The 17,449-nt window shown below is 32.9% G+C and overlaps 1 protein-coding gene across 1 annotated transcript in view; it reads right to left on the reverse strand.

The window, feature by feature from the left end:
• Nucleotides 1–2,351: 2,351 nt before the first annotated feature.
• Cacna2d1 (calcium voltage-gated channel auxiliary subunit alpha2delta 1) overlaps nucleotides 2,352–17,449 on the reverse strand; it is a 449,854-nt gene continuing 434,756 nt past the window's right edge. The window contains exons 35-39 of the mRNA XM_076835140.2: nucleotides 16,840–16,895; nucleotides 16,292–16,421; nucleotides 14,075–14,184; nucleotides 13,678–13,760; nucleotides 2,352–6,336 (exon numbers count right to left, since the gene is read on the reverse strand). Coding sequence (XP_076691255.1) covers nucleotides 6,220–6,336; nucleotides 13,678–13,760; nucleotides 14,075–14,184; nucleotides 16,292–16,421; nucleotides 16,840–16,895 — 496 coding nt within the window. The 3' untranslated portion in view covers nucleotides 2,352–6,219. The remainder of the gene's footprint in view (nucleotides 6,337–13,677; nucleotides 13,761–14,074; nucleotides 14,185–16,291; nucleotides 16,422–16,839; nucleotides 16,896–17,449) is intronic.

Below are 17,449 nucleotides of genomic sequence, written 5' to 3' on the forward strand. Positions count from 1 at the left end.
TTGGCTTTCACACACACTCATCTATTTGCATCATTGCTTCTTTCAGCTTAGTTCATGGGAACCCTTTCTAGCCAGTTGAGTCTTACTGGGTGCACTTCTGTAAGCTTCTACTTATTTCCTATACCATAGTACTTCTTATGCTATTGTACTTATGAAATTTTCAATATTCTCAGCCAATAGTTCCATAAGGTACAATTTTTGCTTTGTGCAAGTCTCTGCTTCTAACACTGAAAGTGAATAAACAATGACTATTGTAGATAACACACTAGTGGTCCAGATGGTTGGAATTTTTAGGGCTCCAGCATATGATTGTGATGACCAGGAAGATGAATATAATGGTAAGCATTCATAGTGCTAATGGGAGGCATCATTAAGTGCTTACACAGTGCTGGGACCTGTGTTAAATGCTTTATATCATTATATTACTTATTTGTCATGAAAGTTATACAATGTAGATATTATTTATATTTTGGAGGGGCAAGAAAATTGAGACTTAGAGACAGTATATAACTTGTTCATGGTTGATAGCCAGTAAGTGATGAAGTCAGGATCCATGGGTAATAATTGGAACATAGTTACAACTTGGCTATATGTCCTTAACAATGAGGTATAGAGTAGTAGTACTGGGTTTAGAAATTTTAAGGATTAGGATAATAGTAAATGAAAAAGGGAGAAGGGAACAGATATTGACAACTTACATAAATTTGCTAACAATTTATTAATGCTACTGAGGATTAAATACATGAGTGATTTATCACTGAAATGAGTCCCTCCCTTTGGATTTTTTTTTTTTTTTTTAATTTGGAGACAGGGTCTCATTAAGTTACTTGGGACCTCTTTAAGTCACTGAGACTGGCCTTAAACTTGCAGTCCTCCTGTCTTATTCTCCTGAGTCACTGGGATTACAGGCACACTTTATTTTGTTGTTTTTAGTAGTCAGAATCAATTATGCCATATTTCACAAAGAAAAGTCAGGTTTTCTTGGACAATTGGAAAAAGAGAATATCTGGAAAGAAAAGTCCTTTCAAGCAAAAAAAATGGCAATCTTACTCCAATTTTTCTCCAACCTATACATTGTCCTTAGTTCAATATACTGTTGTGCTTGTGTCTAGAACCACTGTCATAAAGGAGTGGTTTAGAGTTCAGGAGTCAAACACTCAAGACCTTGATTTTGTTAATTATTACCAATAATTAAAATATTTCAGTAGTAATGTAAATTAGAGGTCACAGATAATGTTCCTTACAAATCCAACATTCTAAGGCCTTATTGAGTGTAATGCAAAGAGAAAAGACGACCACATAAGTATGCATGGATATACATATGATTGCTTTAATTCTAGATTTATAAATGTAGGAAGATAGGATTAATAGAGTGTTTGTGTGCTTGTTTTAAACAGAGGTATTCTGAATGCATTTGCAGGTAGAAGGGACAAAAAGGCTGCAAAGAAATGAGATTGAGTATGCTTGATAAGACAAACTGATGAAGCTAGGGACCACAGGAATAGGTGGGGATGGGAGCAAGAAGAAATGAGGATCTCTGGGGAGTTACACAGTTGAGGAGATACATTGGTACAGAACGAAGCCAGATGTTCAGAAAACCAATAATATGTACTTTATATTTTTAAGTATTTTTTTTCTTTTAAAATGCCTTTATAAGATATGGGGCCAATGGCTGTGGGAATAGGACTTGCCCCAGCATATACGAGGCCCTAGGAAACACACACACACACACACACACACACACACACACACAAACACATACACTAGGACCTAGTTATTTTGTTCTGTTTTGTGGGATTCCCCAGAAAGAAAAAGCCAGGTAGGCTTCCACACGATGTCGGGCCCATGACTTTATTAGGTGAGCATGAGGAAGAAGGATCTGTTGTAAATGTAAAAGGAACCTTACTCGGCTTCTTTATAAAACTTCTTATGTTACACTCCATTGCCTCAGCTGTTTTTACTATAAAGTTGCTAGAAATATTTAGATGTTAAGTGTATAAAAGATATGCATATTTCAGCTATTCTAATTTCTTTCAAACTATTTTCCCCAAAGTCTTTGAGAAATGAAATATTATTTTTGCCTAGGAAATGTTTTTCACAATAGTAGTCCAAAATCTGATTTATTAAGTTCCTGGAGAAGGCACAGGTGAGAAAGTTTAGAATTATGTAAAAATGTTACAAGTATGCTTTGAACTGTAAAAAAACACTTTCATAATTCTAAATTTTATTTCCAAAATCCAGAATCCTTATCACCAGAACACCTGCTTCCCTAAAATACATTTATGAGAGAGGTCTCTGTCTCTTTCAACTGAATCTTATTTTTTTTAAAGCAAATAATCCAAGCTGTGTGGTGACTTTAAATGATAAACTTTTATTCTGAATATACTGTTTTTGCACAAGATTTAACACAACATTTTCTGGGATTATAAATATTTTTATAACAGTATTATACAAATTTTTACAAAATGTTTTTATCAGGCTAGTTAATTTCCACAAAAGTGTCAAGAGAACATAATAAAGGGGAGAAAAGAGCTATTGTTCACAAAAGCCACTTGGTCTTTTGCATGGATGCACACTGGGCATTTCATTAAAAGTTTCCCTAAAAGCATGATCCAACAATCATACAACACAACAAGAAAGATAATTTTGCCAGGTCATACTGTAAACTGGATTGGCATCTATACAAGACAGTATCCCATTAGTCTCGGTGGAATTTGAGATAATTTCTTTTATGTGAACTTAAACGATAGATGTAACCATTGGTAAGGACAGTGTAATTCTTCAAAGTTCTGGAATTTTTTAATACTTGATACTTTGGATTTGCTCTTTACAGAAATGCACAGTGGATATTAACAATATTAACATTGGAAATTTTAACTATGGAAAACAATAGAATTTCCAGATAATAATAAAACAGTTGGAATTTGGGCAAGTGAAAAAGTCACAAAATCCATTTTGTATCCCTAGGTTAGATGCTATACCTTTAGAGATTTTAATGTCAACTAATATGATCAATAGAATAGCTTACGAGTTTTAAATCAAGACACAGAATTTTAGCTTTGGTGAAGACAAGACGAAGATTTAAATGAGATGTAAAATACAAGAGAGCATCAAATAAGCAAGTAACACTTGGGTTGCAAAGGTCACTTAAAAGGGATACTGCCTATTTGAACCCCATAAGGCCAGTTTGAAGGTTAATAAAAGAATATTATAAATAGGAAAACTTACAAATGGCAGCAACACTGTTTTGTTTTATTTTCCTCGAAGTTAAGCAAGAATGCCTCACACATTAGAAACATGAAAAAAGATCATACTAAAATCTTATAGGCCCAGGACCTGAATATCTTTTCGATCAAACTTGCTAACTATGTCATGTTAAAAACCTGTTACAAATATGGACCACGTTTGGTGTTTGGCAGTAATGCTGGTTGTTCAAATGAAGAAAAGATAAAGAAACCAGTAATGCAAAATTCTTGTTATGCAACACCAATGCAAGACTTTTTCTGACTTTTAGTGACAAACTGCATTAAACTACAAGAGTATAGTAAAAATTAAATAAGTAATAAAAAAAAAGTTTAAAAAGCCTTTTATTTATCTCTTGTACTTTTCAGTCTTTGGAAGTCAATTCTAATACCAGACTAAAATTGAAATTCTTATTGACATAATTTACAGAAAAATAAAATTTAGCATAATAATTTAAAGGGATGAGTGTTACTGTCTTTGAACAACAAACAACAACAACAAAAACATGCTAAAAGCATGAAGACTACTATGTCATTAAGACAATCTTTAATCAGAGAACATGTTCTTACCCAATTTGTTACATGTGTGTGGTTGTCACGTCATAGTTTTATACTCAAATAGGGCCCTGCCACTAGATGCCAAGTTTAACTATGATTAATACAAAATAATGCAGCTGATGAAAACATACTATATAAATGACATTAGCTATGAAGATATATTTAACAGACTTTGAGAATAATTTTAAGGTAGTTTTGTTGTATGCTGGAAGCAATTAAATTGTTTTAATGTGCGTTATTTATATACACATTCTAATAACATTATATTTTGATATTCCCTTTCCAACACTTTCATGATTTAAAATGATCTAGCAAAAGTTAATAAGTTTTAAATATTTCATTAACAAACAACATGATTTAAACATATCATTATTAATCTTTAAATCACTTTGGTGTTTTCTAAAATGTCAATACCAGTTATGAATGGACTACAAAATCACGACAATGTGTTAGAAATGGTAACCGATGTCAATTCTTAGAACAATAGTTGGCAAAGTGATTCCATTTCCCCTCCCCCTATTTTAAATTAAAAAAAAACTTAAATAAGGAAATATACACAGTGGTACTTAAGACATAGTAGTGGTAGAAGGGAATTACAAATGTATGCAAAGCTAAAAACAAATATATCTTTTAAACATTGCTAAAGAATTGGTTATATCTTTGATATGTGGAACATATTAAAGCATGCTGGATAATGTAAATAACTTTGACATTAAAATGATATATAAGAAAATTTCCAGCATATACACACACCAATATTTGGCATGTTTGGAAAACAAATGCATTTTACCATAAAAAATATCTTTATACTTTCAGCCTTCAATAAAATTATTCACTATTCCTAGAATTACACATTCATCGTTTTTATCCTTTCTTCAAATACTGTTTATTCCTGAAAATAATTTAAAAGCATAAATAATATTTTGCTACAATATTAATCTACAATGAAATATCCAATTTACTACACTAACCATTTTCACCAATGAGACTGTATAAAAACAAATTTTATTCACAATCAAGTGTTCATGTGCATACATATAGATTCAAGGTTTCCTGTTTGTTCAGATTATTTGTAAAACCCTCTCCAAATTCCATGGAACTGTTAGTTAAATGATCATATCATTTAAAATTGAGGGACAGAATCAGCAGCAGCAGCAATTTTCAGATTGTACATGCTACTATTGAAATGAACAAAGAGGAAACCTAGGATGAATCTTCATTGAGAACATATATGTACTTTTCAAAAAATAAATGTGTTAAATCTGATTTATGTACTTAAAATATCTGTACATAGGTTTTCAGGCAAAAGCACGAATCTGTATAAAATCCATTATTTCTCATTTCACCGTTTACCTGACCCAGTCATTCAGCATTTACATTGCACAGTATATTCAGAGTAGTTTAACAACGTTTTTAAAGATGACTTAAGTGCATTTACACCGCAAGGTTCAGATTCTTACATGACAATAATGTCACTCAGTTAACTTTTCAATGGACTACACTCTACAGTAAGAGAAAAACCAAAAAGTTAAAATAGCAGCAGCATCATGCAAAATACCCTTGGTGACCCAAGTTCATTTGTCACAAGAAAAACATTCCCCTCCCCCCAACAAGCTTTTCTTAGAGCATTTTAAAGTATCTGGCTAGCACTACATAACTGTACTGTGAACAAAAGGACATTACGTCAAAGCATTTAAGGGCTTACATTTATGAGGAAATAAGTCACGTGTTCAAATTTCACCCACAAGCACCTTTAGTTTAATAGTTTCTCAGTTAACATTGTCAAACCATCAATTCATTACCTCACCAAAATTTAATTGGTCTTAAATTGTGTTTTATTTTTGGCAGAGAAGTCATTCTTCATAAGGCATTTTATTCATGGCTAATTTTTGGCAGAAAATTAGTCATTTTTTTATATTTCAACAGTTTAGATCAATGTTACTACTTTCTTTCCTGCCCTCCCTCACTAACTACTCAAAGCAGGAATTCTAACAGAAGAATAAGTGAAGGCAAACATAACTCCCCGCCACCCCTAGTGACTTTCTTGGTAAAATTGCAGCAAGTTGAAATTCCAGGTCAAAATCAAGACATTTCTTATGATTCATAAACAATTGCATGGGGAGCCCTTTTACATGTAATCACCAACAAAGCAACAACAGACTCCCAAATTGTCCAATAGAGCACATATAGAATTTTGCTTTGATGTTATACATAGATGATGCAGCATTCACACAAATTTAAGGGTCTGACACCCTGACATGCAGCCAGTGGGTGTCTTATGAATCTGTGCCTTAGAGTTACGCATGGTACAGGCCCAGCTAATGTTCTGCTGATTGGACAGTTGACCCTACTTTAATGTAATTGAGGGCTCATGTGTTGGCAGGGTCTGGACTGGACTTATGACGATTTTGGTTTTAGGTCACAATAGGTAGTGTCTGCTGCCAGATACCAGCCAAAGTAGTAGGAACTGGAGTCCAAAGATAGACCACAGGGAGGGATTTAATCCAGAAACTCCTCCACAGTCGGTATAGTCCTCCTGTTGGAAAGAAAGGAAAAAATAAAATCTTGAAAAACATTTAGGGGGGCATCTTTCAGAGTAACCCATATGTAGTTCACTTTGAACTCACCTTGTAAAATTGCTCTAAATGGGATCCATATAAATAACATTCACCTAGATTTTATTGTTCAGCAATGTTGAGTAAAGCAATTTCCCTAGAACCATTTGACAAATGCTTTAAATTTTTAGTTGTAGATTCTGATGATTGTAAAAGAAAATAATAATGCTGTTTTCAGAAACATACCCATTTTTAAATAAAAAATATTGTGTCATGGTACCAAAAGTCCTATATATTTAAGAAGGCAAGAAATAAAAATAAAATTTGATAATGTTCTATCATTCCCAAGAATAATGATCCTAGTAACTGAGCACTATAAGGAAAAGTAAGTAAATTTTTTAAAAAAATCCATTTACCATATTTCTCTTATCCAATTTCTAAGGGAAACATATGGTAGCTATGTTATACATGGACCTTTATCAAGCATTAAAGTAAAATGAAAAATAATGTATTTGAACCACAAATAATGAAAGGACATTCTGAAAATATACATGCAGAAAAGATAAGCTAGAAAGAGAGGTTGTTTTGTTTGAAGAACCATGAAATATTAGCAATGACTGTATCTATTTAGATTCTCCACGGTATAGTGGTGGCTTACTTGGTTCCCTAGTAAAATGAACTTCTTTACCTTTTATTCCTGGGTTCTAGAATCTGCACATTTACCATATCCTTTAAATGTAGTGAACTTCATTGGAAAAAAAAACTCATATGTAATCATTGTCATAAACATCTTTTAAGAATTCACTAATTGAAGGTTCAAAATGATAGGTTATATAAAAGAATGAACCAAAACATTTTCTTTTGTTCTTCCCTTAAGATTTTTACAAAGACTCTAAGCTCTCAAAAATTAACAACTTTGTTGTTGTTTTGGTTTACCAGAATAAACAAAGTGCCTACCACTTGGTAAATAAATAGAATTTCTTTCTTGGGTTGTGTATGAAGAGTAAAACTCTTTTCTCTTTATTCATTTGTTAAAAAGAAGGCTGAGAGAAAAGAATTTATAAAGGAAAACTTTAACTTTCAAAAGTATCTCCCAATCTAAGTAGAAGCATAAAATAATTCTTTGTCCAATGCTCTTGAAAGCTAGACAGCATGAGGACTGTACATAATATTCCTTTCTGGACATGTTTTCTCACATGTCTTTGGCTTATGCTCATCTTGAGCCTTGAGGAATGAAGCTGGATATTGAGACTTCTCAAACTGTGAGCCCCTAGATAAAATTTCCCTTGCCTAAAATTGTTCTGGTCATTTCTTTTAGTCACAGCAGTGAAAAAGCTGCCTCAAACAGATCAGGCTAAAGATTCCCAGTCATCTGAGATTCCTCTTTTTCTCAAATGTATGCATCAGCATAACGACTAAGTTCTCACTTCAAAATACATACCCACTGTCTCTCCTCTGACCATCTCAAGTTCCAGTCACCACCGTGCTTCTGCAGAAGTTGCCATACTTGTCTCCTTGCTTCTACTCTGCCCTTTTACAATCCCTTCTCCAGAAAGCATTCTTCTTAAAACCATAAATCAAATCCTTTCATATCTTGTTTAAAATTTCTCATCACTTTCAAAACAAAATCCAAATTCCTTACCAAGGCCTACAAAGTCTTATGTGGTCTGGAGCCTGGCTGCCCCTTCATCTTCCCACATTCTTCTCCTTTCCTCAGCCCCAACTCTATTCCTAAAACACTATCATTCTCTGCAATGGGCTAAGCACAGGGCCTTTGCACTGCTGTTTTTTGTTCAGGTACTGTTCCCTGTAGGATAGGGCAACCACATAAAAAACAGGGTACTTGTTACATTCAAATTTTAGATTTAAAAAAAATTATATGTGTACATGAGTGGAGATATAAGTATCCCACACATACAGGAGTGGCATGATACACAGTAGGTGTGCAGCATTTGATAAATAAGAGTAGGCACTCAATGAAGCAGTGCACATGCTGACTGGTTAATAAGGCCACAGACATAAAGTAATACTCAAAAGAAGACCTAATTGTCACTCAGCCAGGAGTACTCTGCAGTTCTGGCAAAGTATTAAAAACTGTTGTATACATACAACTCATTTTCATGTAAAAGATGTACATTGGTTGAGGAAATTCTTATGAAGATAACACATATCCTTATATTCTAGAAATGTATTTTGCTCTCTGGCTCCTACTTCATTGTGTGTGTGTGTACCCATACATACATATATCGCCCCCCCCCCCATTTCCTCCATGTGATGATGAGATGTCTACCAATTTCAGAGGTGGTAGGTTAGATAAATTATTTGGAGTCCCTGTAGGCTGTATGTCGATTCACAGTGAAAAAAATCTGACCCCTTAATTTCCTGATCATGTTTTACATGCTGCAATCACATGCAATAAGAACAGAAATTATTACGTGGAAGTAAATTATGAGATACCTTTTTTTAACCATTTTAAATCACAAATGAACACACTGTGGGAGGAAACAGTGTTTTCTGTCTTGTAGAGGCTAAAATTCCACTGACACCATGACCAGATTAATCAGTATCATTTTAAAAATCATTTCAGTAGAAAATAATAGCTTGGTACCTTATTTCAGTTTAACTTTAAAATAGAAAAAGATGCAGTACACACACATACACTGTGTGTGTGTGTGTGTGTGTGTGTGTGTGTGTGTTTAAAATAACACTATTTTTTACTAGACTTCTCATATGGGACTTCTCTCAAAAGACTTAATAATATGTCACCCGAGAATTCTTTGTTTCTTTTCCTTCTCCATAACTTGTTGAAAGAAACATAACTCTAAAAATCTCTTCAATGTGCTGTTGTTAAAACTAAATCTTTCCCTGTCTTTCTTTCCACAACTAGAACCTGGAACAACTAATTGCACAAATAATAGAATTTTAATCTATTTAAATAAAGTATTTCAGACATTTGGCTAAGGACGTTTTGCTCTTTTCTGAATTAAAGACTAATTATTGAGTTCAGGTAAGTCTGAACTAAAGTCACCCTAAGCTCCAAAGAAAATATATGCTAACAATTTTAAGGTAGATAGATACTATACATTAAATCCTTTGATAGCAATAATGCCCATAACACATAAGCTGTCTTTCTACATAGCATTTTATCACCCAACTACATAAACCCATGAGATAGGTAGAATGTGTTAAACTCTTTAAATGTAGGAAGATTAATAAACATATAGATATTTTTATGCATGTTCAATATTTATGTATCCATAGCATCCTTTTATAAAGTAGGGTTACATAAAATAAAAGTTTCTTAATGGAGAAATTACTGGCTTATTTTCTGCTTTAATTAACATCTTGATCTTTATTTACTTGCTGTTTTGGTTGTTCACCACTGAAATCTTCATGAAACCACTGCCAAAAGGTCTCATTTTAACACTTGTGTTTTAAGGAAGTCCTCATAGTGTGGGGGTTCATAATTGTATACCCACAATTCATATCCTTTTTGGACTATACAGGATACAAGAACGTTTCCTTTAAATGTTTCAAAGAGAGTCTATCTATACCCAACTGGCATGTGTTTACCTTGTGCTGTTATATACCTTTGGCTATGTAACTGTAGAATAAGTATTCTGTCTTGGAAGGCAGATGTCTCAGGAAACCAACCACAGCTCAAATACTTTGTTTGCTACGCAAAGGAAACTCAATTTTCTTAACCTTTTTTTTTTTTTTTTTGTTATTCTGGTTATGAAATTTACATAGAAAAAAAGTCAATGTAATTTGCTCTCACTATAGAAAAGGTGAGTAAAATTAATGCTTTCACTATCCAGTGATGAATTCTATGAATACCTTGGGTATTACCTTCTCAGTATTACTGCTATATTAGAACACATAAAATTAACAAATACATATATTTGGACAAGTGCATGTGAGTGTACTGCATGATTTTGAAGCAGGCTCCCTATGAAGTTGGGGGCCCCTCTCAAATTGAAAACAATTTCCTCATACTGGGAGTGGAGGTTGAGGGGCTGGGCCTAGTTCTCCCTTCCTAGGGAGGTCAAGAAAGCTGAGGGTGGAGATCAAGCCCCTCCTAAGCCAGTGTAGCACAGACTAAATCTATATATGTATATCAACTCACTTTCATTTCTATAAATTTTAACTTTCTGTGTGACCCTGACAGAGACAATCTAACTGTTTCCCCAGTTTGAGCAAATTGCGTAGAATTCCTTCTTCCATCATTTACTTATTTCTTATGCAGGCAGGTGGCTGATAGCTATTATTGATGTTTTTGTCCATCTTATGTAACTGAGTACTTCTTAAGGGATTTGATAAAAGTTATATTTCAAATAGCTGCCTATATATCAAGATAGTATGTATGAAGAGGGATTATTTAATTTGGGCCTTTTACCTTAATTAATAAAACTGGCTAAAATACCTTTGACTTGGAATATTTTTTTCATGATAAGGATTATCTTATTATCCCAAAACAAATCAGGCTATTTTCTGAGAATCCTTCTACTCCTGTAGTCTCCCAACCCCCAGGAGCTCATTGCATTCTTAGTAATGGCCATATCTCCATCTAGTGGTTTCCTAATCAATGAATACCTAGAGACTGATGAAGAAAGACAACAGAAGTTGCTCTAGTAGCACAATCATGATTATTCCAGAGCATCAGAAATGAAACCATGTAGCAATAAATAGAACTCTGAACACAAATGCATCTCCCAAACACCTACTTATCTGCATTGCTTACATAATTCAGAAAGTACTCTAAATATTAGTAAAAATGATAATTTTGGTTTAATAGAAGAAATATTTAATTGAATAAACTTAGAAATTAGAAACACTTATTTCAATAAGAATATCAATATTTGGGGAATAAAACTCTAAGTTAATTAAACTAGACCAGTTGATAAGAAAATCAGAATTAATTTCATGCTAGCATTTAAAAAATATAAATTAGCTGCTGTTAGGTATTTCTCTTTAGTAAAAGTGTGCTATCATAAAGGCTGTATACATTTTTGTAAACAGTGACAATCTTTACACAAACATGTTATGAGAAAATGAATTTAAAATAAATATAGGAATTGTTATGTTCTGTTTAGGATGATAAACTTAGGTACCATTAGAAATCAGCAATTTACAAAATAATATTAGTATTAGAATTTTAATAACCTTGCTTCAGGACATTATTGAGGATTTAGGAATATGGGTTATTTTCTAAAATTTCAAGTGAAAAACAAAACAAAATAAAAATTAGAGAAAGTGACTGACCATCCACACCACATGAAAACTTGCAGTAAAATGAAGATAGGAGCTGACATCATGGTACAGGCACGACTCGTTGTGCATATAAGTTGATCCTATTAATAACGGGCAAAGTAGCAAGTACAGGGAAAGGAAAGAAAACACAGAAAAGAAGACATACAAGATGAGATTTCATGCAATTTGCTGGCAATTAGCAGTTAATGTGAGCCTCCATCCAGAGCAGATTCACAGTGACCATTGCAAATAAGCATTACCAAAATACTCCACTGCTAAAGAAACATATTATTAGCACACCAAGCTACTGAGCAAGAGCTGTACTTTCACACACAACCCAATACACAATTTATGGGAACTTGAATGGTTGGAAATTTTTGTCTGAGTCAAATATTTTTAATTTGTTGGTCAAAATATACAGCCCTTAGAAGGAAATTGTTTTAGGGCATAGGTTTTGTATATCATTTTTAAAGTTCATCTGAGTAAACTGTCTTTGCACTGTTGAAGGTTGGTCACAAATAATTGATGAGTGAAATTTCCCTAAGGAGTGACACTGTCCTTGGGCTCACAAAAATCTTTTTTTGGAGAAAGATTGTATGTGAACAAGAATCCTGAAGGTGTAGTAGACAGAGTAACAGAAGTCTTCATGTCTGGATTTTATTTCTTACAGGGTATAACTGAAAACAACTCAGTTATAATTCTGAATAATTTTCACTATCAAGATGAATAGTCAGAACTCATCACAGAGATATCTGGGATTTACTGGTTAACAGCTCTTGCATTTTTAATCCTATTCTCTATCACTAAGTTTATTTTCTTGGCCCCATTTTTAATTAATATTACCTAGTTACCTAGTATGTGTCTGTGAAAATGCCTTATCCTCTGTGGAACAAATGTGGCTATGTATACACCTGAGTAGCTAAGCCTATTCTAAATAAATAAATATTCTAAAAAATAAACATTCATCAAGGGCTGTTCTGACATGCTATCAGAATAGCCAATTCATGCCCCATATGTACATGCTCACTGGTGTGAGCAAGCCACTCACTACACAGACATAATCGAAAATCAGAATTGTAATATATTATACTTAAAATCATTAAAATAAGTGGACAGATATTTTTATCTGACTTTTGAGATTCCTAATAATTAAAATAATTTTAGCTGGATGCAGTGGCATATGTCTCTAATCCCAATGACTTGGGAGCCTGAGGCAGAAGGAACATAAGTTTGAGGCCAACCTCAGCATTCGAGCAAGATCCTGTCTCAAAATAAAAAGGTCTGGGGATGCATCTCAATGTTAAAGTGCCCCTAGGTTTAATAATAATAATAATAATAATAATAATAGTTTTTAAAGTATATTTTTAAAGTTTATTATATACATAGTAAGAATAGTATTTATTACAGAAAGACACTTAAATTATAGCAAAAATAGTGATAATCATCTTTAAATAACATATATTAAAGATGCTTTGCAGTATTTCATCAAACTAATCCTGTATAACTGACCTGTTATATTTCAAATAATAGAGAAAAACATTAATACAATCTAGAGAAATAATACAAATCTAATATCTGATAGAATCAGAAATTATGTAAAACAAAGCAGGACATTAGCTCTATGACAAGTTCTAAAACAGACTGAGTGAAGACTAAACACAAACTAACATAAATATCATAATCAAAATAACTTTTGTATTTTCAGAGTTTAAATATAAATGAAGGTAGCCAATACATACACCATAAGTAACAGTCACTAGAAGTTCTTATTTATCAGAAAGTCTTTAAAATCATCAAATTTGTGACCTTGAATTATTAGTAAATTGACTGGAGTTGTGTTTGAAAGTACAATTTCTGTGGGAAAGACAGAGAGAAGAAGCAACTATTAAGTTTATGCTAACCATGGAAACTACTGAAATGAAAAATCTGAACTAGCAAGTACATCATGCTAATGAGAAAAACTATGAATAGGACATTGTGCTTGAGTTTAAATTGCAGCTTATCTCCTTAAGTTCTTGTGGATAATGACCATTAAGTTATAATGTTTTAATCCAGTGAAAGCATTGTCTTACCAGGACATTGTCATCGAAGCAGACCTCAGGCCCTTTCCGGTATCTGGGTCGTTTAACCATATCACAGGGGTCTGGACCATCCGCTAAAGAGACTTGTTAAGGACATTTTTTTTTTCCACATAATTAAAAAAGTACAATGAAATGTGTTTATTCCCACAAGCAAGCAAGAGATATCTATGCCATCACTCTCATCCAACACAATCAACCTGATAACTTGGGGATTTTAATGGTGTGTGAACAGCAGCATAATCAGTTTGTACATTTAAACCACATTTTGGGTGAGGGAACCATTCTTCCCTTGTGGGGGATCATAGTACTCTAATGATCATAAACAACATGACAAGGATAAAATCTTTAAGATTCTTTTGTGTTCTGAACATCTGACATCAAAGGATACAAGTCTGCTCAGCTTGTATAAGCAGCCGTGTGTCACAAGGACATGTGCCTTTGCTCTCCACCATTATGAATATTAAGTTGGTGTTCATAAGCTTTTCTACATGAAATATTCTGAAAAACAAATGTTAAAGTAACACATAAAATGAAAAGTAGCTTTTGGGGAAAGAATGGAAGTTTCCCCAAATTGTCACATACTAAAACAAGAAGCAAAATATGACTTTGAAACACAAAATATCACTATTAACAAATTAGTACAACAGAATGAGTATGATTTTAGAAAAGAGAGATGACCACACTCTTATTTATGAGCATGGACATGTTACCTCTCGCAAATGAATGGTAAATAACTATGGCGATTTTAAAGTGTTAGACTTCATTGCAAAATCTGTACCAATTTTTGTTGACACTTAGGGGAAAAAAGTTTAATTTGTTATGTTTAAAGACCTTTAAAAGTATGCCAAAGATGCAATATTTTATAGGTAAGAAAATGAGGAGCACAAAAGTGACTCAACATCTTACCCAAGCTAAGGGCAGAATAAAGACTAGATTAATAATGCTCAGCAAACTTTCTGTAAAGATGGAAATGTTTTCTACTCTGTTCAATAGGGAATACTTTAGTCAAGAAACTATGAAGCACTTGAAATGTGACATGTGTGACTGAGGCACAGTACTTCAGTTAATTTTATTTCACTTTAATGGAAATTCAAATAGCCACTTGTGGCTGGTAACTCCTGCATTGGACAATACAGAGACAGAATCAAGAGCTTTAAATTCCATCCTATTTTAGCCATATCCTAAGGTGCATCTGTTCTCCTGTGCAACCAAAGTAAAAATGCAAAAATAAAGAAATTTTATTATGATTACATATTTTTCCCTAGAAATGGAATTTCACTACTTTTTTTCCATTGAACTTGGAACACAAACATAAAGCAAATCAAATAAAACCATGACTCAAATGTCTTGAAAAAAAAAAAAAAAAAATATATATATATATATATATATATATATATATATATATATATATATATATATATATTAACCTTATGGATTAACTTAGTTTGTGAGGTATGCATTATTATTGGACCTCAGTTAATGACAGGTCCAAGGACCCTAAACTCTGATGTCTTCCTGTCACTTGCTACAAGTCCATTTCCTTGCAGTTAATGGCTTACAGTGCTCCAAACAAGCTGATCTGCTTTTTTGATTTCATGTTTGACTTCTCCCTATTCCTCTCCTATTCATACCTTCTACCTCCTTCTTGGACATAGTTGTTTTCAAAATTAAGTCATAAAACACACTAACCATGTTTATTAAAATTCATGATAACCCCTTCTTTAAAAGAAAAAAAAAAATTCTTCAACTGTTATAGACTGCCTTTCCAAATCCCCTAGCAACTATTTCAGCCCTTACAGGATCTCAGATTACCTTGCCTCCTCATATTTCCTCTACCCTCTGTTAACATTTCTTCTGTAGTAACTTGCATTCTGTCTCTAAAAGTAAAGTTGTAGTAACTTGCATTCTGTCTCTAAAAGTAAAGTGTCCCAACTCTGTGCTATGAAAGTTGTGACTTGCTTTTGGCTTCTCAGGAATCCTGTGGCATGGATTTTCACTTTCCCCTCAAACCTTCTAAAGTCTTCCTCCTGCCTTCTTCTCTTTCCCATTATAACCATTTACATTTTCCATCTCTTCAAAAGATTTTAAAGATGTTTTATAAATACTAACATTAACCATGACCTTATGAAACGATATTTTATCCCTATTTCCTTCAGTTTCAAGTCAAATATTCAATTCTTCATGTCAGAGATAACCAGAGGTAAAAACAAAGCAAAGAAAAACCCCAGACTGTAGTTTTTAAAACCTGTTTAGTTACCTTATGTGAAAAAAACCCATGTTTGGCTTATAACTGCTGATATAATTTAAGTTAATTATATTAGAATTAATATAATTCTTTAACTTTCTCTATGTTAGATTTTTAAGTATGAATTTTTTTAAATGAAATTTAAATTTTTCTGTTCTGCCTACAATAAAACCAATTATCCTAATATGTAATTACAATTTGTAATATTTAGAATTTTAAAATTTATAAATTTTGAAGCTTATAACGACTGCCATTTCAGTTTAAAACAATGTCATGTTTAACTCCAATGATAGTCCATTCTTTTCTGTAATGATTATGAAAGTGAATGCAATTTCTAAGTGAAATCAAGGAACAAAATACCTGGAACAGTTTCCACAGTCCAATACACCACTGAATGATTTACTGTCATTATCAAAGAAATACTGGGTTTGTTCTGTTATGCAGCTCTGCTTTGATAGGGAGGCGGTAAAGTCGTCATCCTCCATCTCAACTGTGGGAATCAAAACAAAGATTATATTTGTCAGGATAAACCCAACTACTATGTAAAACAATAAAACTCTAATAAAAAATATTTAAAAAAATTAAAAAGTAACCACCACGAGGGGACACTAGTCAGTCCCCAGAGTCATTTCTCAGAGGGCAAAATTAATGTGGAAGGCTACAAGCTTCAATTGACCTGTTTTATCCTCATAGCCTGTAAAAGGTACCCAATAAGTATCCATAGAATAAAAGTATTGCCAAATAGAGGCCAATGTGAACTAGGGAATTGTTGATGAAAACTTCAATCTGCCAAAATGTCAAATGGATGATCTTTTTCTCACAAACAAACATTTTCTCTTTGAACTTACTAAACTCAGCACATCTAAAAAGAAATTTTGATAGTTGTTAATATCTGACCATTTACATACCTGCCTCCAGGAGCCGTGGGAAAGTCAAACTCAAGAGAAACTGCTGGAGAATAGACCTGGATTTTAAAAATGAATAATTACTATAAATTTTATAATAAAATATGAGTATTTTTGCAAGTATACATGCACGTAAGTACATATTTCCTTCTTATTGATTTGAGAAAATTTTAGAGTTTGTTCATTGAAAAAGGATTAAAGCATTTTCATATAAGTATTTCTTAAATTATATAAAATTCTGAAACTTTTAAAAATCATGAAGTCATGAAGACAGAGGTGTCTGAAGCCAAGTTTGAGACATAAATGTGTGAAAGGAGCTGAATATGCAGTACTATCATACAGGACTGGTAACTCTAACAAGGAGAATGTCAGTATTTCAGATTTTTATGTAAAGGATTTTCTGTTTGGCTTTTAAAACAATGTTGAAACAAAAATGACCTTGTTTATTCCACAGAATTGGGCTTGTGAGCTATTTGTGATAAAGAATATATTTGTGATATTTAATGTGACATTCATGAAATAATTTGTATATAAATTATACAAAGAGCATATGGCACATTTCAGCTTCATTATAAAAGACATTTGATCCAAATCTTGTACAGAATCATCTGGA

Source organism: Callospermophilus lateralis, chromosome 1, assembly GCF_048772815.1.
Source record: "Callospermophilus lateralis isolate mCalLat2 chromosome 1, mCalLat2.hap1, whole genome shotgun sequence".
NCBI classification, from domain to species: domain Eukaryota; kingdom Metazoa; phylum Chordata; class Mammalia; order Rodentia; family Sciuridae; genus Callospermophilus; species Callospermophilus lateralis.